The sequence below is a fragment of the Perca flavescens genome, chromosome 2 (genome assembly GCF_004354835.1).
Source record: "Perca flavescens isolate YP-PL-M2 chromosome 2, PFLA_1.0, whole genome shotgun sequence".
NCBI classification, from domain to species: Eukaryota; Metazoa; Chordata; class Actinopteri; order Perciformes; family Percidae; genus Perca; species Perca flavescens.
Window position 1 is genome coordinate 2,815,212 of NC_041332.1, and position 22,703 is coordinate 2,837,914.

The 22,703-nt window shown below is 45.1% G+C and overlaps 1 protein-coding gene across 1 annotated transcript in view; it reads left to right on the forward strand.

The window, feature by feature from the left end:
- The window catches only part of stab2 (stabilin 2), a 108,406-nt gene that overhangs the window by 62,841 nt on the left and 22,862 nt on the right, over nt 1–22,703 (forward strand). Inside the window, 16 exon segments of the mRNA XM_028602865.1 lie at nt 1,941–2,069; nt 3,064–3,126; nt 5,281–5,379; nt 7,475–7,670; nt 10,048–10,143; nt 10,550–10,607; nt 10,883–10,956; nt 12,097–12,222; nt 14,586–14,659; nt 14,749–14,820; nt 16,534–16,653; nt 16,747–16,791; nt 18,057–18,149; nt 19,059–19,214; nt 20,643–20,738; nt 20,740–20,768. Of these exon segments, the coding sequence (XP_028458666.1) occupies nt 1,941–2,069; nt 3,064–3,126; nt 5,281–5,379; nt 7,475–7,670; nt 10,048–10,143; nt 10,550–10,607; nt 10,883–10,956; nt 12,097–12,222; nt 14,586–14,659; nt 14,749–14,820; nt 16,534–16,653; nt 16,747–16,791; nt 18,057–18,149; nt 19,059–19,214; nt 20,643–20,738; nt 20,740–20,768 (1,526 nt within the window).

The following is a 22,703-nucleotide window of genomic DNA, read 5'->3' on the forward strand; positions in this document are numbered from 1 at the left end:
CACAAACATACACACACACACATACACACACACACACACACACAGACATACTCACACACACACACACACACACACACACACACACACACACACAGACATACACACACACACACACACACACACACACACACACACACACACACACACACACACACACACACACACACACAGACACACACAATCAGAATCAGTTTTATTGGCCAGGTATACATAGTATAATGCTGCGTTCAGACACAATTTTTAAGCCCGTAAATTACGACTTCAAGTCTCTCTATCGTTTTTCTCCTCATCTGTTCGTGAACTGTCGTTTTTTCTCCTCAGCTGTTCGTGAACTGTCGTGTTTCTCCTCAGCTGTTCGTGAACTGTCGTGTTTCTCCTCATCTGTTCGTGAACTGTCGTGTTTCTCTTCATCTGTTCGTGAACTGTCGTGTTTCTCCTCAGCTGTTCGTGAACTGTCGTGTTTCTCCTCAGCTGTTCGTGAACTGTCGTGTTTCTCCTCATCTGTTCGTGAACTGTCGTGTTTCTACTCAGCTGTTCGTGAACTGTCGTGTTTCTCCTCATCTGTTCGTGAACTGTCGTTTTCTCCTCAGCTGTTCGTGAACTGTCGTGTTTCTCCTCAGCTGTTCGTGAACTGTCGTGTTTCTCCTCAGCTGTTCGTGAACTGTCGTGTTTCTTCTCATCTGTTCGTGAACTGTCGTGTTTCTCCTCAGCTGTTCGTGAACTGTCGTGTTTCTCCTCAGCTGTTCGTGAACTGTCGTGTTTTCCTCATCTGTTCGTGAACTGTCGTGTTTCTCCTCAGCTGTTCGTGAACTGTCATGTTTCTCCTCAGCTGTTCGTGAACTGTCATGTTTCTCCTCATCTGTTTGTGAACTGTCGTGTTTCTCCTCAACTGTTCGTGAACTGTCGTGTTTCTCCTCAGCTGTTCGTGAACTTTCGTGTTTCTCCTCAGCTGTTCGTGAACTGTCGTGTTTCTCTTCATCTGTTCGTGAACTGTCGTGTTTCTCCTCAGCTGTCCGTGAACTGTCGTGTTTCTCCTCAGCTGTTCGTGAACTGTCGTGTTTCTCCTCAGCTGTTCGTGAACTGTCGTGTTTCTCCTCAGCTGTTTGTGAACAGTCGTGTTTCTCCTCAGCTGTTCGTGAACTGTCGTGTTTCTCCTCAGCTGTTCGTGAACTGTCGTGTTTCTCCTCATCTGTTCGTGAACTGTCGTGTTTCTCCTCATCTGTTCGTGAACTGTCGTGTTTCTCCTCAGCTGTTCGTGAACCGTCGTGTTTCTCCTCATCTGTTCGTGAACTGTCGTGTTTCTCCTCATCTGTTCGTGAACTCGTCGTGTTTCTCCTCAGCTGTTCGTGAACTGTCGTGTTTCTCCTCATCTGTTCGTGAACTGTCGTGTTTCTCCTCATCTGTTCGTGAACTGTCGTGTTTCTCCTCAGCTGTTCGTGAACTGTCGTGTTTCTCCTCATCTGTTCGTGAACTGTCGTGTTTCTCCTCATCTGTTCGTGAACTGTCGTGTTTCTCCTCAGCTGTTCGTGAACTGTCGTGTTTCTCCTCAGCTGTTCGTGAACTGTCGTGTTTCTCCTCAGCTGTTCGTGAACTGTCGTGTTTCTCCTCATCTGTTCGTGAACTGTCGTGTTTCTCCTCAGCTGTTCGTGAACTGTCGTGTTTCTCCTCAGCTGTTCGTGAACTGTCGTGTTTCTCCTCAGCTGTTCGTGAACAGTCGTGTTTCTCCTCAGCTGTTTGTGAACAGTCGTGTTTCTCCTCAGCTGTTCGTGAACTGTCGTGTTTCTCCTCAGCTGTTCGTGAACTGTCGTGTTTCTACTCAGCTGTTCGTGAACTGTCGTGTTTCTCCTCAGCTGTTCGTGAACTGTCGTGTTTCTCCTCAGCTGTTCGTGAACTGTCGTGTTTCTCCTCAGCTGTTCGTGAACTGTCGTGTTTCTCCTCAGCTGTTCGTGAACGGCGCTCAGATAAACTCGTCCAACATCCTGAGCGGTAAAGGAGTGATCCACGGCCTGTCAGCTGTTCTACCGATCAACAGGAACCGCTGCGATGATCTCCGCTACACCAAAGTCATGGTACAGTCAGCACACACTACAGTATACATACTCCACACTACAGTATACATACTCCACACTGCAGTACACATACTACACACTGCAGTACACATACTACACACTGAAGTATACATACTACACACTACAGTATACATACTACACACTGCAGTATACATACTACACACATTGTAGTATACACACTACTACAGATATACAGAGACACTGATACAGATATGTAGAGACACTGATACAGATATACAGAGACTGATACAGATATACAGAGACACTGATACAGATATACAGAGACTGATACAGATATACAGAGACACTGATACAGATATGTAGAGACACTGATACAGATATACAGAGACTGATACAGATATACAGAGACACTGATACAGATATACAGAGACACTGATAAGGATATACAGAGACACTGATACAGATATACAGAGACACTGATACAGATATACAGAGACACTGATACAGATATACAGAGACACTGATACAGATATACAGAGACACTGATAAGGATATACAGAGACACTGATACAGATATACAGAGACACTGATACAGATATGTAGAGACACTGATACAGATATACAGAGACACTGATACAGATATACAGAGACACTGATACAGATATACAGAGACACTGATACAGATATACAGAGACACGGATACAGATATACAGAGACACTGATACAGATATACAGAGACACTGATACAGATATGTAGAGACAGATATAGAGAAACATGATTTATAATTATAGTAGTTGGTATGATGAACAGTAGCAATTAAACTAACAGTAAAGATAATGGAACTATGACTAGAAATTATAGTAGCAGCAGTGAAGGGCGTAGCAGGGTGTCGAGCAGGACCACGGGAACAGCTGTAACCACCATCCCGGTGCCACCACAATCCAAGGAAATCTGCTGCATTATGAGTACGTAGAGGGCCAGACTGACACAAACTGCTGACTCATGATAACTCTGTCTCTCTGTTCTCCAAAGGGACCTTGTCTGGACTGCATCTTCCCTCAGGGAAGAGTCTGCCTGAATGAAAACATCCCAGACGTAAGAGTTCTGACTTTCTGATTACATTGAAAATCAGACATAACTCATTTTAACTCCCAATTTTCCCAAAGCTCTGACGCTCAGAACCACTGAGGGTAATTTCTCAACGGGTTAGGTTAGGTTAGCCAACAAAACTTCTCAGGTTATAGTGTAACTTCCATTCTTTTTTCGTAATTTCCCCATGTTTTTGTATCTAAGTGACTGATGGGAACAACAGTCTTTGACATTGGTCCAGTCTTGAACAAGAAATAAAGTAAATTAACAGGAAAATTGTGCAGCTTGTTTTTACCTTCATAAAAGTTCTGTTTTTGACGCTGACAGACTCAGATTATTATTCTACGTGTCTGACAACATTATGGAAAGGATTTTTAAGGAAGTCGACCTCTCTGTTAAAGAGTAAGATCCTTTTTTTAAATATAAAAACATGCGCAAATTTGCGTTCGCTAAACCCACCAGACTCCATGTAAATAAACAGTCATTTTAGCATCGTAAAACACACTTCATTCAAAGTCGACAGAAACAAAATAAAACTATAAAAAGCCGTTTTGGGTCGTCTTTCCACTTTTCCAACCATCACAGCTCTAGTTTTGGTTGAAATAAACACATAGTTTACTGATTTACATGTTAAAATGTGTTGGCTCTATACATGCTAAAAGTACTGTTTTTTTTTAAATGGAGTCTGGTGTGTTTAGCGCTAGTGACTTCAGAGCTGTTTCTGGTTAAACTGAAAGGTCTTGAAGAGGTTTTTAAAGGTCTATCTCTGTAGGGATCCTTTCCATAATGTTGTCAGACACTTAGAATAATAATCTGAGTCTGTCAGCGGCAAAAACAGAGCTTTTAGTGGACGTAAATACAAGCTGGACAACTGCCTAATTAACTTACATTACAGCTTGGTTCTTGTTTAATACTGGACCAGTTTCAGAGATTGTTGTTCCCACCAGACAATCAGACACAGCAACATGTGAACATACAGCAGAGTCCAGGTTGAGAAACTGGTTTTACCCATTAAAGGTGGTTCTTTGTTGACTTTGATAACTTTGTTTTTTTTAACTTCGTTAGTTGCATTTAAAGGTGCAGTAGGTAAGCCTTATAAAACTAACTTTCTGTCATTTTTGCTGAAACTGACCCTATGTGCCAGTAGAACTACATGAAGCAGGTCATTTAAAAATAAATCTGGCTCCTCTGGCTCCACCTACAGCCTGTAGTGTGATTTGCAAAAATCCACAGCTCCCTGTTCAGATGCACCAATCAGGACCAGGGGGGTGTCTAACTGATCAGATGCACCAATCAGGACCAGGGGGGGTGTCTAACTGTTCAGATGCACCAATCAGAGCTGGGGGGGTGTCTAACTGCGTGTCAATCACTGCTCATGCACATACATTAATTCTCCCTTGTGGGGGGAAGGGCTTAGGAGACCGTTTTGGGCTTTAGCGGAAAGAGAGGGAGGGACTGAAAAGTTGTCGATGTTAATTTTTTTTGGTTAAGTCCTTGATCTTCACAATACTACCTAGGGCACCTTTAAATGTTTGGACAGACTGAAGAGAAGGCACAAACACGGCCAAACAAAAGTAAATACGTTTCTTTGCAGATGACTTGATTTTATATTTCGCTGATATTTAACTATTTACCTCCAAAAGTTAAAGAGATGGATGATGATTTCTCTAAAATATCTATACGTAATATCTATAATATTTTGAATCTTTTAAAGGTGCACTATGAGTTCCTGCATGGTTTCAGCGCGATTCAATTTTTGTCTCAAATCGTAGCCATCTCTTTCTCCTTGATCCGCTAGCTGCCTGGCCCCTGAACACACCGTGATAAAGCCCGGTCTCGGGGGACAAAACAGGGCTCGTAAACATCAAACAAACACTAGGGCCACAGGCTGTGCACCAAAATACAACAAACCAGCTTCCAGCCAATCACCGACAAGATGGTTGGGGGAGGGGGTGGGGCTTAGTTAGTCATGGCAGTTACGGAAACATGGGGGGGAGGTTTTGTTTTAAATTTACTTGGAACGTCAACAGAAATGACCATGCAGGAACTCATAGTGCACCTTTAAGGTATACGAAATATCTATAATATTTCACATCTTTTAAGGAACTTTTTTTCTCGAGAACACAGCCTGTAACTACGATAACATCCTGTTCTCTGCAGAAATCGGTGAAGAAGAGGAAATGTGTGTACTCTCGGATGTTTGAGGAAGAGCATCTGCTGTCTATCGGCTGCCGAGCCACCTGCCTGAAGAAAAACACCGTACGCTACTTTTTATTTTTCATATTATAACCCTTGTGTTACCATGTACCTGTCGTCCTGGAAAAATCAACACTTTTTGTGAGATTTTCATCTCTTTAATCAACACTTTTTTCAATGTTTTGGGCTTTTTTTATTTTTTACGTTTTATGCTTCTTTTCACTACTATTTATTAACACCACTAACACCAACTTTTACTTTTACATTCATTTTGGAATTCATGGTCAATAAACCTAATTTATAGGAAATTATACCTAATTCTTGAGTTAAAAAAAAGCAGAAATTATGAATTATATAGACTCATATTAAAGGAAGGACAATCACAGAAGGGTAAATGTCAACGTTTTTTTAAAACATCCAAAAGTCAATGAAAGTAGAGACCCTATTTTTCGTTGTACTTGCGAAGAAGCGCGATGTGTGGAATCATCCGAATTAGGTAGTTAAAAAGAAACCACATTGGCATTTGATCAGATCTGAGAGGAAATACATAACAGGGTTCAACAATCTGGGTTATAGACCGCCTGGGGAAATTTACGATGTAACATCGTAGCATAATGACGTCATCGTCGGAGAATTTTTGTCGGAGGATTTGAAGGAACTGAGTTGCTGCTTGACACTATTTTTTCGACATTTTGTTTTTACATTCCTGAGGCTTTTCCAAGTTTTTTCAACACACAATTTTCGGCACACTTTCACAGTGACCCTGAACATCTACAAAAACTTTCACACTGATCCCCCAAATCTCCCACACTTTTCACACTGACCCTGAACATGTCCCACACTTTCACACTGACCCGGAACATCGCCCACACTTTCACACTGACCCGGAACATCGCCCACACTTTCACACTGACCCTGAACATCTCCCACACGTTTACACTGAACCCCCAAATCTCCCCCACTTTCATACTGACCCTAAACATCTCCCACACTTTCACACTGACTCTGAACATCTCCCACACTTTGACACAGATCCCCCAAATCTCCCACACTTTCACACTGACCCTGAACATCTCCCACACTTTTTTCCTGATGCTTTTTTTCAAAATATTTTTTTTTTTAAATCTAGTGATTTTTTTTTTACATGTTTTTGTGGATTTATTGATGATTTTTCTACATTTTTGTTGATTCACGTAGTCGTGAATAATTTGTGTCTCCTGTTTTATTGATTTATTTTATCATTTTAAATAAATTTAAATCAATACAGCCATAAAAATGTATGTAAAAATACTTAACAGATGTTTGCTTTAGCTCAGTTACCAATGATATATACATCATTTATGGTATCATATTTGCCATTTACCCCCTGTGAGATCACATTTATGATCATATGATGACTTTTGTTTATTGTGAGAAAACAAGGAAATTCAATTATAAAAAAGGTTAAAGAAATAGAAACAAGATTTTTGATCATTATTCGTGCTTAGTTCTTAGAAGTTAATCAGAACAGGTGAAAGTGCTTGACATGTAACAATTTAGTAACACCCGCGGGAATAGCAGGTGCAGAAAGACAACATATAGTTTCATGGCACCTACATTTAAATACACTCGGGTCCACTAGACCCAAACACCTCATATGTAATAGTTGTGTGTAGGAGGGGTGTACCGTGAGCAGTTATTTTTGTTATGTTCTTCACAGAAAATGAGCCAAGGCCAATGAGTTTGAGTTAAAAGGGTTAATGAAGGGGTGGTGATTGCGCAGTGGATATGACACATGCCTTTGGTGTGGGAGACCCAGGTTTGATCCCCACTGTGGTACATCAACCTATGTGTTCCTGAGCAAGGCACTAAACCCCCAGTTGCTCCAGAGGCATGCAACCTCTTGACATATATAGTAAATTAAAAGTCGTGTTGGATAAAATGACGTGTAATGCATCATTTTTTCTTTTAGCAAACATTGAAAATGGGTCCCACAGACCCGAACACCACACAAGGGTTAAGCTATGTGTCTATTGATAAGTTTGAGTTCTCTACTGTCTTTTATTTAAGTGTTGAGTTCATTGAGTTTATTTAAATAAAAGGTCCATCTAGACATGATTTTGTAACTATAGCTTCTAGGCTGATGAGTAAAGACAGTAATCAGTAGAGATGTGTGCAGGTGCGGAGGTGCTGTGGAGGGTTTTTCGGGGAGCACTGTGAGCCGTGTCCCGGGCCGGAGGGGGCACCCTGCTTCGGTAACGGGGCGTGTTCGGACGGCACCAACGGGACCGGAGTCTGTCACTGTCACAGAGGCTTCAACGGGACGGCGTGTGAAACGTGCGAGAGCGGGAAATACGGAGTCCACTGTGATCAGGGTAGGTCTTTAAAACTACACTTTACAACTCGTCACATCTCACTCCCAGCGCCTCAGAAAGCAACCCTTGGTCAGGTACCCTTTGGCCCCTATCTTGCACCCAGCGCAGCGCAAAGCCAGACGCAAGTGACTTTGCTAGTTTAACAACGTTGTTTAAACAGCAAATGAACCTGCGCCCATGTGTGGCCCATGGGCGTCCTGGTCTTACAGGGAGGTGTGTTCAGGTGCATTCTGGGCATGCTGGTCTTACAGGGAGGTGTGTTCAGGTGCATTCTGGGCGTGCTGGTCTTACAGGGAGGTGTGTTCAGGTGCATTCTGGGCGTGCTGGTCTTACAGGGAGGTGTGTTCAGGTGCATTCTGGGCGTGCTGGTCTTACAGGGAGGTGTGTTCAGGTGCATTCTGGGCGTGCTGGTCTTACAGGGAGGTGTGTTCAGGTGCATTCTGGGGCGCTGGTCTTACAGGGAGGTGTGTTCAGGTGCATTCTGGGCATGCTGGTCTTACAGGGAGGTGTGTTCAGGTGCATTCTGGGCGCGCTGGTCTTACAGGGAGGTGTGTTCAGGTGCATTCTGCCCGTATTGCTATCTTGTGGCAGCACGGTAGCTCGGGGGTTAGCACTTCTGGGTTCGAATCCAGGTCGTTCCGGGCCTTTCTGTGTGGAGTTTGCATGTTCTCCCCGTGTTTGCGTGGGTTTCCTCCCACCATAAAGACATGCATGCTAGGTAACTAGGACTACAGTTGAAAATTAGCTGACTGGCTAACACTGGTGCATTTACAGAAATGTTGATTAATGTGCATTGTCCTAAAATCTTAATCGTGCCATTGAGCAACAAAAACCTGGTCTAAGGTCAATAACGCAGCATTTCATTGTTATTTTAACAGAGCATTAGTAAAATGCTCCTAGGCTCGTGCACACTATGCTTGTTACACACACAGGGACGCACAGCAGCACACACACATGCAGAAGATTACAAATAAAAATATTACGGTGCAAATCCTCCATCATAACAGCAATGCTCCAAGGTCCAAACGCGCCTGGCTTTTAAAGGGAATGGGAGATGATCTCTGATTGGTTGATTGCATGTTATGCCCAAAACACACCTCTGATTAATGAAGACACTAAGAACAACCCTTTAGGACCAGGCACCCTAAACCCAGACCCTGTTATAATGCCGTCAAACTAGCAAAAGTGGATTTTGACTCGCCCTAAACACACCTGCACCAGGTGCTTCACACCGTGTGATTAGATCGTTAAAATAGGGCCCTTAATCTCATTTATCATCATGTTTAGACGCTTTTAAGAGTGACAAATTGACAAATGGCCTTTTGAATGGGAGTGCTAGGGGCACTACTATGATAGCATCAAAATAGCTATTTTTAAAACACTTAGAAGGCTCGCCACAACATGAGACTTTTCTCCAAGTATCACCAGGGGCTCTACACCTTAAAGAAAGCGTTTTCGAACATTGTTTCTTTACCCAGCCCTTTTATCAGTAACACAAAACAATCGATTTCCGAATGCAACGTAACAGGGAGGAGAGTAAAGATGGAAATCTCCCAAAGCTTAGTTTCATATAAATGCACAGATTATTTGTTATTTTGTCGTTATTGAAAGTCAATATTGACCTTGTTGTTGAAAAAGGAGCCTCATATGGAGTCCGTTCATTCGCATTCGGATAACGACTCTTTTTGGGTGTTTGAAGTGGCGATTCGGTCCTAATGGACATTTTTCACAGCAGACATGTTGACTTGTCATAGTAGGACGAGCACAGCTGAAAGTGATAAACTTAACGATGGCTCAATTCCATCAAGTGTCCCAGTAAGATATTTCACTAATTCAGAATGCACAATACCAGGGTCTCTCCTAAGTGGAATGCAGCCATCATTAATGGTTTAATACCAGGGTCTCTCCTAAGTGGAATGCATCCATCATTAATGGTTTAATACCAGGACATCTCCTAAGTGGAATGCAGCCATCATTAATGGTTTAATACCAGGGTCTCTCCTAAGTGGAATGCAGCCATCATTAATGGTTTAATACCAGGACATCTCCTAAGTGGAATGCAGCCATCATTAATGGTTTAATACCAGGACCTCTCCTAAGTGGAATGCATCCATCATTAATGGTTTAATACCAGGGTCTCTCCTAAGTGGAATGCAGCCATCAGTAATGGTTTTGAATACACCTGTGCTTTTCCTACTATAACATGTCTGCTGTGAAAAAGGTTTTTTAACAAACAGTTTGACTTGGGTACATTCACAAAAAGACGCTAGGTTGCATTTTGGCGAAAATTACGCTTTAACAATGAACGCAGATAGATAACATTATAAATAATATACGGTATATATTTCTAATAAACTGTGTGTCGTTCTGTGTACAGAGTGCGGCTGTAAGAACGGCCGCTGTAACGGCGGGCTGAACGGAGACGGGACGTGTGAGTGTGACGTCGGCTGGAAAGGAGTCTTCTGTGACGAGAGTATGAATCCCCAAATCTCCCACACTTTCACACTGAACCTGAACATCTCCCAAATTGTCACACTGACCCTGAACATCTCACAAACTTTCAGTCCAACCCTGAGCATCTCCCACACTTTCAAACTGAACCTGAAAATCTTCCATACTTTCACAGTGAACCTGAACATCTCGCACACTTTCAAACTGAACCTGAACATCTCCCACACTTTCACAGTGAACCTGAACATCTCGCACACTTTTAAACTGACCCTGAACATCTCGCACACTTTCACACTGACCCTGAATGGCACTTTTGGGCATTTTAGTCGTTTTTCTCACACTTTGACACAGGAAGGCTGAGGGACACAATTCTGACATTTTCATTTTTAAATTACGACTCATAGTATTTTGACTGTTTCTTGTTGCAGAGATTGAATCCACAGCGGATGAACTGTGTGGCTCTGTGAAATGTCACACCAGCGCAAAGTAAGTTACACAAACTTTATTTAAACTTTATTTTAAACAAACCAAATAGACAGATACAACACAAAACACGAGGCCAGTACGTAACGTAAGAGGTTACTGATGAAAGGATACATATACATACGTTCATGCACTTACATAAACAGTTATAGGTACACACAAACACACAATAAATGTGTCACAAAAAGGTTTTTTTAAAAAGTTTCCAAATCAGCAGATATATGTATAGTCGGAAGAAACAAAGATGTTCTGGTTTTCCGTTTCTTCTCGTCTGATAGTTGTGTGATCCGCCCGTCCGGCCCTCAGTGTCTCTGTGCTGCCGGTTTCCAGGGAAATGGGTCTTTCTGTCAAGGTAAGTGTGTGTGTGTGTGTGTGTGTGTGTGTGTGTGTGTGTGTGTGTGTGTGTGTGTGTGTGTGTGTGTGTGTGTATTCTTGTTTAACTATATTTAAGGGGTCCAAAAACCAGGAGTCCAGTATATTTGTGGGGTCCCGACAGCTTTGTGGGGCCAAAATGCTGGACCCCCAGAGTTTAAAGGGCTGTTTGAGCATTATGACTTGGTTTTAGGATAAGGGATAGAATTAGGTTATGGTTAGGGTGAGGGTAAGAGTTAAGGTTAGGCATTTAGTTTTGATGGTTAAGGTTAGGTTAAGGGTTAAGGTTAGGCATTTAGTTGTGATGGTTAAGGTGAGGGTAAGGGTTAAGGTTAGGCATTTAGTTGTGATGGTTAAGGTGAGGGTAAGGGTTAAGGTTAGGCATTTTGATGGTTAAGGTTAGGTTAAGGGTTAAGGTTAGGCATTTAGTTGTGATGGTTAAGGTGAGGGTAAGGGTTAAGGTTAGGCATTTAGTTGTGATGGTTAAGGTGAGGGTAAGGGTTAAGGTTAGGCATTTAGTTGTGATGGTTAAGGTTAGGTTAAGGGTTAAGGTTAGGCATTTAGTTGTGATGTTGAGGTTAGGGTAAGGGTTAAGGTTAGGCATTTAGTAGTGATGGTTAAGGTCAGGTTAAGGGTTAAGGTTAGGCATTTAGTTGTGATGTTGAGGTTAGGGTAAGGGTTAAGGTTAGGCATTTAGTTGTGATGGTTAAGGTTAGGGTAAGGGTTAAGGTTAGGCATTTAGTAGTGATGGTTAAGGTTAGGTTAAGGGTTAAGGTTAGGCATTTAGTTGTGATGTTGAGGTTAGGGTAAGGGTTAAGGTTAGGCATTTAGTAGTGATGGTTAAGGTTAGGGTAAGGGTTAAGGTTAGGCATTTAGTTGTGATGGTTAGGGTTAGGGTAAGGGTTAAGGTTAGGCATTTAGTTGTGATGGTTAAGGTTAGGGTAAGGGGCTAGGGAATGCTTTATGTCAATGACAGGTCCCCACAAAGATAACAAACCTGTGTGTGTGTGTGTGTGTGTGTGTGTGTGTGTGTGTGTGTGTGTGTGTGTGTGTATGTGTGTGTCTGTCTGTTGATGATGATGATGATGATGATGATGATGATGATGATGTTGTTTTGTAGCGAAAGACGCGTGTTTGGTGGATAACGGCGGCTGCAGCCTGTACGCCGTCTGTAAGAGGACTCGGCCCGGCCGCAGAGACTGCAGCTGTAACAGCGGTTACCATGGAGACGGACTCGTTTGTGTCGGTACGTTCACTGCTGTTTTTATAATCAGGGTTCAAACCCCCGATTTATCTTCCGCCGCGGCTCAAATTTCCGCGAGCCGGATGAGATAGAAACATGAAAGTTGTGACCATAACAGTAATATGAGCCCAGTCGGCCACATGGTGGCGCTGTAACTTACGGCCCAAAAAAAGGCCACGCCCCCGGATCTGAGGGAGCAGAAAGGACTGCCTCCTTGAAGCTTTAAATGTGCGGTATACCCACCTGTTGCACGCAAATGTTGAGCGGCATAACTATTTATACTTGCGCGAAAAGTTACAGTCTTCTCCAGAACAGAGGTGTCACTAATGAGCAAAGGCTGCCGACTTTACTATTTCTACGGACTAGAAGAAGAAGTAAAAGGTAAACAACGGCAGAACTGGCAGCAGCATTGCCGTCAATGCTTTGATTTGATTCGATGACCTGCTTTGTCGGATCAGGCCTTTCATTCGCCATAACAGAACTCATCTTAAGCCAGTAAGTTTACAAGAGAGACTTGCTGTCACTCTGAGAGTCCTGGCATCCAGTTGCCCTCAAACTCGTCCAGGCTTCCTGTTTCCGCTTTGTCGCGCGCCGCTGAAACAAATAGAGTGGTGAGAGACCTCTTAAAATCCTGGCACGCCCGCGAGATCTATGCCATTTTGACATCACATTGGCACATGACAGGTCGGCTTCGGCGACTTTAAAAAGGCCTTTATGTCCCATAGGGGAGTGTTTCTCAAATGATGGTCATGTACCCCTAGGGGTACTTTGGAGGACTGCAGGGGTACCGTGACATTTTTTGCAAAACATTTTTCAGTTACAAGGCTGTAGATAAGTGTGAATGACTATTATCCTGCATACTTTCGTATTCTGCCACATTTTTGTCCCGCTACTAGTCACGGAGCGTTGCCAACACATGCACATGAATACATCACAACGTGTGTAATTATCGGGAATGGTGTGCTATGACTTTTCTAAGAGATTTGTCACGCGGTTTTCACGAAATCAGCAAAAAAAGGCGCAAAATTTTCCAATAGACTTTAAAGGAGAAATCTTCGGGAAATCGCTTAAGATAGCTCAAAACAACCCCTCTTTGGAGCCATAATGTATTGCCATACTTTAATGTAGAAAAATTGTTGAAAGTATAAACCAAAGACAAGACGTTGAGTGGGCATTCTGATATCAAGCACGGTTTCTATTGGCCAGTTTTCAGACCATTTCATATTTTCCAATGTGTGTGTGTGTATGGGGATGGAATATTGAGAGCCAAAGGGGAGTACAAAGGGGGGAGCTGCAGTATGATTCTCTGAAATTTTTACAAACTAATTTCTCTCTCCCCTACAATTTTCACTCTTCATATATCGTGGGTTGGTCAAAATGTAGGAAATGTTTTGCCGGTCGCAAACATACAACTATGGAATCCACCGGACTTAAACTTTTGGCGCTGTTCATACCAGCTGCCGATAGAAACAATGAAAAGAAATCTGGAAGTATGAAGACAGTTCCAAGTTTGTTACCTGCTCTGTGTCGCATATATTTGACACCACAAACATAAAAACCCCATCAATGCGTTCGGCAGACTTTACTGTAGGCCGTGTTGTCCTCTCTTTACAGGACATGTCAAACAGCCGATTTACTTTTAGTTCAGTTGTATTCGTATGTGCACCAAGTAGTAGGCACACTGTCAACATTTGCTGCATAATTTTCTAGTTACTTCTACTGTCTCTTAGTTTTTGTAGCTGTTTTTGAAGTTTGTCACCTTTTTTTGAAGGTTTTGTCATTTGTTTTGACCTATTCTTGCCTTTCTTCTTTACTTTTTTCTACTCTATTTTTATTAAGTTTTTGGCTCTTTCAACATTTCAACGTCAAGTTTTTTCTCTTTTTTTCGAAGTTTGACGCTTATTTGAATTTTTGTCACTTTTGTCACCCTAGTGTTGCCTTCTTTCTTTCTACTGAGTTGTTATTACTATTTTCGACCTGTTCTTACCTTAATTCCTTCTTTCTAACGTCTTTTTTCCAAGGTTTTTGTCGCCTTTTTCCATCAGCATTTAAATGTTTTCCAGGTACAAGGCTGTTGTTTAGTAAATCTATCGCTGACATCGCTGTATTCTTCCTCTTTATAGAGACTTTTTTTCTACCAAACATTATTCGCGCTTTAAGGTGGTACATGGCTTAAAAAAATAAATTTCAAAGGGGGAACTTTATTAAAAAAAAAAGGCTTGAGAACCACTGTCTTTGTGGAGCAAGAGGAGTAAGTATGTAAGTGTTTCAGTTTCCCCCCAAATGTTTCTGACCTTCAAAATAAAACATGAACGTGACTCTGTGTTGTGTTTGAGCGCTGTGGGACTTCTGTGTTTCTCCGGCAGAAATCAACCCGTGTCTGGAAGGAAATGGTGGTTGCCACGCCAACGCAGAATGTGTTCACGTCGGACCAAACAAAGTAAGAACTGATTTCCTGTCTGATGAAGAAGTTTGGATATAAAACAGTGTGAAAGAGACGTGTATTTTGATATGATTGTTTTTCTGCAGACTTCCTGTTCCTGCAGCGACGGTTACTCAGGCGACGGACAGATCTGTAAGCCAATCGACTTGTGTCGGAAGGTGAGTTTCTCTCCGCTGACTGGGTCTAAAGAGCGGAAAGTTGGGACAGAAAAGTACCAGGATGTAAAAGAGTTGCAAGAAAAACACACAGATGTTGTCCAGAGAAAACAGGTACAAATACTGCGAAAGGTACTGCAAGAAAAAACAAAAGGACTGCGAGAAGAATACGCAAAAACATATTGTGTTCATTATCCCTCCTGTTGCCTTCGGGTCAAATCTGACCCATTTTCAAAAAGTGTCTACATCAAAAATTTGAGTTTTCTTTGAACCAAATTGTCCAAAAATTAATATGGATAGTTCCATTTAATGCTCTTCTGATGAAGGATCAGTTCACTACTTTCATTGGGGGTTTTTTATAAAATTTTATACCACATTTCTGCTTTTTAACGGGGTACTATGCTACTTTAGCTTAATTTACCTTAACTGAACAGCTTCGGAGTCATTGGAATGGTTATGTGACTTTTTTTTTCAGGTTGAATGGTGGACGTCTTGCTCTCCTCCATATTTCTGCTTTTTAAACTCAAAAATTAGACCCTTAATTACAAGAATGAGTGTAAAACTTGTGGTATAAGTTGGTAGTAGTGGGAAAAAAGGGTCAAACGTAAAAGTAACAAAAATGTTAAAAATATTTCAAGTGACAATCAGTCAAACAAAGCGACAAAAAGTATAAAAAAAAGTGTCAAAAACTTTAAAAAAAATGACTAAACAAAAAAAAATAATAATAACAAAAAGTTCCAGATGCGGAAAATAAATCAAACAAATGTTGAAAAAAGTGCTTACATTTCTTTTAGCTGGGAGGACAACACAAGGGTTAAGTAGCAAATGCACCTGTGCCCATCTGTGGCCTATGGGCATGCTGGTCTTACAAGGAGGTGTGTTCAGGTGCATTCTGGGCGTGCTGGTCCTACAGGGAGGTGTGTTCAGGTGCATTCTGGGCGTGCTGGTCCTACAGGGAGGTCTGTTCAGGTGCATTCTGGGCATGCTGGTCTTACAGGGAGGTGTGTTCAGGTGCATTCTGGGCGTATTGGTCTACAGGGAGGTGTGTTCAGGTGCATTCTGGGCATGCTGGTCTTACAGGGAGGTGTGTTCAGGTGCATTCTGGGAGTAATGCTATCTTGAGGCAGCGGGAAGTGATCGCACCATTGACCAACAAAAACCTGGTCTAAAGTCAATAACGCAGCATTTCATTGTTATTTTAACAGAGCATTAGTAAAAAGGCAGCAGCGTTCCTGTTACACACACAGGGAGCAGCACACACACACACACACACACACACACACACACACACACACACACACACACACACACACACACACACACACACAGAACATGCAGAAATACAAATAAAAATATTAGGGTGTAAATCCTCCATCATAACAGCAATGCTCCAAGGTCCAAACGCGCCTGGCTTTTAAAGGGAATGGGAGATGATCTCTGATTGGTTGATGAATGGGAGATGATCTCTGATTGGTTGATTGCATTTTACGCCAAAAACACACCTCTGATTAATGAAGACACTAAGTACAACCCTTTAGGACCAGGCGCCCGGCACACGGACCCTTTTTTTCCGCCGTTAAACTAGCAAAAAGTTGATTTGGACTCGCCCTGCGCTCAGTTCATTAAAATAGGGCCCACAGTGTTTCTGTCGGTCACCTTTGTGCTGCTGATGTTGTTTCCATTTTCGGTAACTTTTATCCCCCCCGCTGTTTCCAGAAAAACGGCGGCTGCCACCAGTTTTCCTCCTGCAACATGACGGGTCCGGGTGTTCGCAGCTGCAGGTGTCACGCATACTTCATCGGGGACGGAGTGACCTGCAAAGGCCACGTAGCGAGGGTGAGCGGAGATATGAAGTCATAACTAGAGCAGTATATTATAATACTATAAAGTATCAGGGGAGTGAGTGAAGTAACTGCTGTCTCTCTGCAGGAGATCGTGGTCAGGAAGCTAAATTACTTTTACCTCGGTGCGATGGTGAGTCATCCACGCATTCACGCATTCACTCATTCACTCATTCACTCATTCAGCCTTTATTTCAACATTGAGTCAGTTCCAAAGACGTAGAAATAAAAGAAAGAACAGAAACAATGTATTACGAAACGATTTTGTACGATTCTTTATTTTTATTTATTTTTTTAAGATTTAGAGCTATGAACTGAACTCAAATTTTTCTTATCTTTTTGTATTTACAATCGTTGTTTCATTGTTGTTTTATTCTATGTTACATTATTTAATTATTCCTTTGTTTAACTATATTGATGGTACCTTGCACACTCGATTATGTATCTTTAAGGCGTACTGTTTCTGCCTTCCCTGCTCTACCTGTAAAGCACTTTGGGTCAACTGTTGTTCGTTTAAATGTGCTATACAAATACAATTGACTTGTATGTTTTAACAAGGGATGCACTAAATCCAGATTTTTGTGGTTCGGCCGAATCCTGAATCCCCTGGTTGAGATCGTGCTGACTCCTCCCCCCATCCTCAGTCCATGAACCCAGTAAACACATGAAGGAAGTAAACAGGGACTGGCTTTGCTTTGCCGTACCTGAAGTTGCTGCATTCTGGCTGCTGTCTGGAGATTCCTTCATGCACAACTCGTATTCTTTCGGATGTTTCAGACCAGATGTTGTAACAGCGGCCATGTTGTGTATAGTTTAGAATCCTCGCCACCACCAGACCAATCAGCATTGAACAGATTGAACATGGAGCTGGACTTGAATGGTCTTCTTTTGACTGAAAGTACTGCCGAAAAACAACTTTTTCTGCTCACCAGATTCATGTCCACTTTCTCACAGCCTACTGCATTGAACGCTCCACCTACATAAACACCTTCCCGTAATCAACGGCACCGTCACTACGGTGATCAGCGTAGCGCGCCGAGTGCAAGTGTAGGGTTCGGTTCGCTGGGAAAACATTATAAGGTTCGGCAGAAACCAGAACCCCGTCAGAAAGCCCAATATTCTGCAGAATCTGAAGCAAGTGCATCCCTAGTTTTGAGAGAAAGTCAGTAGCAATAGCATTATGTATAAAGACATTACAAATCTACTAAAACTTTATGAATTGTAAGTTATTTGACGGATGAATTAGGAGAATAAGGATGCAAACAAACATGATTACAGGTCGTATTCCTGAATAGTCCGAAAGGTAAAAGAGACTTTATTCTAAGGAGGTTGTTCCAGTTTGAATAAAAAAAGCAGATGAACTCTGAAACACTAACAAAATCTCTTTTCTGTTTCCAGTTGGTCGAAATTCCTCTGAAAGGCCACGGCCCGTTCACCGTCTTCCCCCCCAGCGGGGACGCCTTTGCAGCCTACAGAAACGGCGAAAGAAAGGTGACGCTTTCCCTTTAAATGTTTAGCCATGTTCCCAGCTTTCTTGGGACTCAAGTTGGTTCTCTGGTGCCTTAAATTGCCTCCTCGACTCCTCCACTTGCCTCCCTTCCAAGCGGGTAAGCGAGCATCCGGGAAAGCGTACTTTCTATGGGGAGATTCTGAGGCCAACAAGCCATCACCCGCCATTAGCATCCCATTGACTCCCATTCATTTTGGCGTCACTTTGACAGTGAATAACTTAAGGGTGCATCTGCAAAATAGCCTCAGGATGGAACAGTGTATGTTCAAAAGTAGTTTTAGTCGTGCAACAGAAAACTCGGATTGGACAGAGTCTCAGGTTAACAAGCCATCACCTCCCATTAGCATCCCATTGACTCCCATTCATTTTGGCCTCACTTTGACAGAGAATAACTTTACATCTGAGGCGTTTAAAGACTCTATTTGTCTGTTGTTTATTTCTAAAGAAACACGACAATGTATAAAATGCTCCATTACCTTGTAGCTCACGTTATGGCTCCGTGGCAGACGCTTTTATAAAAATAGGCTAACGATTGGGTCATAACCACGAGACTTACTGTCACACAGTAGAGGAATTACCGTATAGTACAGGAGAAGCTCACAGGCAATCGGGAGAAGCCTCGAGAGAGAGTCTCTGAAAGCATCGGAACAAAATATTTAATAACGTTTTGATGGAGGGGAAATACTTCGGTATGTGGCAAGTTAATTCCTAGGAAGAAACATCGGCGCCTATGCGTCTTTGTCCCTCCCACCAAGGAGCCATGGGAGAAACGCGAGGAAACCCCGGGAGGAGAGAGGAACCGAGGAAATGTCTTTTAGAGGGATGAGACGTCCTCTCCTCTGAAGCAACAACAACCCTGTGTCTGTGATTTTTGTTTATTTTCTTTGTAGATCAAACTTCTGACATCGGGCAAAGATAAAGAAGCGCTCGGCGCCTTTATACGCAGCCACATCGTGATGTGTCACACGCTGTTGGCCGCCGACCTGAGTCGACCCCGAAACATGACGTCCCTGTCCGGACTCGTCCTGACCAGCCGGGCCGTCCAGGTGACCAACCACAGAGCAGAATCACAGTCAGGGCGCTCGCTAACATTAGATCCTTCATAGATCTGGGGCCTCAGATATAAAAGACTGAGTAGCTTTCATAATAAAAGATAGCGTACGCACCAAACCTAAAAGTACGTACGCAGAAATCACCATCACCAAACCCACCAAACTCCATGTAAATAATCAGGACTTTTAGCGTGTATAGAGCCAGCATATCTCCACCAGACTCCATGTAAATAATCAGGACTTTTAGTGTGTATAGAGCCAGCATATCTCCACCAGGCTCCATGTAAATAATCAGGACTTTTAGCGTGTATAGAGCCAGCATATCTCCACCAGACTCCATGTAAATAATCAGGACTTTTAGCGTGTATAGAGCCAGCATATTTCCACCAGACTCCATGTAAATAATCAGGACTTTTAGCGTGTATAGAGCCAGCATATCTCCACCAGACTCCATGTAAATAATCAGGACTTTTAGCGTGTATAGAGCCAGCATATTTCCACCAGACTCCATGTAAATAATCAGGACTTTTAGCGTGTATAGAGCCAGCATATCTCCACATGTAAATGTGTGAATTAAGGGTTTATTTCAACCAAACCAAAGTGGTGGAAAAGTGGAACGATGAACCAAGACAAATTTTGGTAGTTTTCTTTAGTTTCTGTCCACTCTGAATGAAATGTGTTTAACGCTGATAAAAGTCCTGATTATTTACATGGAGTCTGGTGGAGTTTGGTGATGGGGATTTCAGGGCTGTTTAAAGTTAAACAAAAAAGGATCTTACTCTTTAACTAAAAGGCACACACAGAAAGACACACACACACAGACACAAACAAACACACACACACAGATGCACACACACACAAACACAGACACACAAACACACACACACACACATACAGACACACACACACACATAGATGCAAAGACACACACAGACACAGACACACAGACAAACACACACACACATACAGACACACACACACAGAGACACACACACACACACACACAGACACACACAGACAAACACACACACACACACACACATAGATGCAAAGACACACACATACAAACACACACACACACACACACACACACACACACACACACACATACAGACAAACACACACAGACACACAAACACAGACAAACAACACACACACACACACACACACACACACACACACACACAGACAAACACAGACAAACACACACACACAGACACACAAACACAGACAAACACACACACACACAGACACACACACACACACACACAGACACACCAATTTCAGAGATTGTTGTTCTCGTCAGACACAGAAACACTTTGTAACCCTTTGATGTTGATTGTGGCCTTGATGTATGAATGAAAGATCTTCTGTGGGTAATAAATGTTAGTATTTTGTATTTTGTATTTTGTATGTTTTCAGGGCAGCATCTTCATCAACGAGGCTAACGTGACGTACAGCGACAGCGTCAGCGTCAACGGGATCTTTCACGAGATCGACAAGATTCTGTTTCCTCCCAACGTGGGAACGGAAACTCAGCCGGGCCGCCAGGTGAGGACACAAGAGAGGGAGGGAGGGAGAGGGAGGGGGAGAGGGGGAGGGGGAGAGGGGAGGAGAGGGGGGAGAGGGGGGGAGGAGAAGGAGGAGAGGGGGAGAGGGGAGAGGGAGAGGGAGGAGAGGAGGGAGGAGAGGGAGAGGAGAGGGAGGAGAGTGGGGGGGGGGAGGGAGGGAGAGGGAGGGAGGAGAGGGAGGGAGGAGAGGGGGAGAGGGAGGGAGGAGAGGGAGAGGGGAGAGGGGGAGAGAGGGGGGAGGGAGAGGGAGGAGAGGGGGAGAGGAGAGGGAGGAGAGGAGAGGGGGAGGGGAGGGGGGGAGGGGGGGAGGAGGGAGGGAGGAGAGGGAGGGGGAGAGGGGGGAGAGGGGGGGAGGGGGGGAGGAGAGGAGGGAGGAGGGAGAGGGGGAGGGAGGAGAGGGGAGGGAGAGGGGAGAGGGGGAGGGGGAGGGAGGGAGGAGGGGGGAGGGGGGAGAGAGGGAGGAGAGGGGGAGGGGGGGGGGAGAGAGAGGAGGAGAGGGAGGAGAGGAGGAGAGGAGGGGGGAGGGAGGAGAGGGGGGAGAGGGAGGACAGGGGAGGAGGGGAGGGGAGAGGAGAGGGGGGAGAGGGAGGAGAGGGAGGAGAGGGGAGAGGAGAGGAGGAGGGGGGAGGGAGGGGGGGGAGGGAGGAGGGGAGAGGAGAGGAGGAGAGGGGGGGAGGGAGAGGGGGAGGAGAGGGGGGAGGGGGAGAGGGGGAGGAGAGGGGAGGGAGAGGGGGGAGAGGAGGGAGGGAGGAGGGAGGAGAGGGGGGAGAGGGAGGGGGGGGAGAGGGAGGAGGGGAGGGGGGGAGAGGGGGGAGGGGAGGAGGGAGAGGGAGGAGAGGGAGGGGGGGAGGGAGGGGGAGGAGAGGGAGGAGGGAGGGAGAGAGGGAGGGAGGAGAGGGAGGAGAGGGGGGAGGGAGGAGAGGGAGAGGGGAGGGGAGGGGGAGAGGGAGGGAGAGGAGGAGGAGGAGGGAGGAGAGGGGGAGGGGGAGGAGAGGAGGAGGAGAGAGGGGAGGGAGGAGAGGGGAGAGGGGGGAGAGGGAGGAGAGGGAGGAGGGAGGGGAGGGGGGGAGAGGAGGGGAGGAGGGGGGGAGGAGGGGGAGGGAGGGGGGGAGAGGAGAGGGAGGGAGAGGGAGGAGAGGAGGGGAGAGGGAGGGGGGGGGAGGGGGAGAGGGAGGAGGGAGGAGGGGAGGAGAGGGGAGAGGGGGAGAGGGAGGGGAGGGAGAGGGAGGGAGGGAGGGAGAGGAGAGAGAGGGAGAGGGGAGGAGAGAGAGGAGAGGGGAGGAGAGGGGAGAGGGGGAGGGAGGGAGGAGAGGGAGGAGGAGGGGGGGGAGAGGGAGGAGAGAGAGGGGAGGAGAGGGAGGGAGGGGGGGGGAGGGAGAGGGAGGGAGGAGGGGAGAGGGAGGAGAGGGAGGAGAGGGGAGGAGAGGGAGAGGGAAGGGAGGGAGGGGAGGGAGAGGAGGAGGAGAGAGGGAGGGGAGGAGGGAGGAGAGGAGGGAGGGAGGAGAGGGGAGGAGAGGGGGAGAGGGAGGAGGGAGAGGAGAGGGAGGAGAGAGGGGGAGGAGGGGGGGAGAGGGGCAGAGGGGGGAGAGGAGAGGGGGGAGAGGAGAAGAGGAGAGAGGAGGGGAGGAGAGGGGGAGGGAGGGGGAGGAGGGGAGGAGAGGGGGGAGGGAGGGAGGGGAGGAGAGGGGGGAGGGGGAGGGGGGAGGGAGGGGAGGGGGAGAGGGGGAGGGGAGGGGGAGGAGAGGGAGGGAGGGAGGAGAGGAGAGGGGGGAGAAGAGGGAGGAGAGGGGGAGAGGGAGAGGGAGGAAGAGAGGGAGGAGAGGGGGGAGAGGGAGGAGAGGGGGGAGGGGGAGAGGGGGAGAGGGAGGAGAGGGAGGAGAGGGAGGAGAGGAGAGGGAGGAGGGGGGAGAGG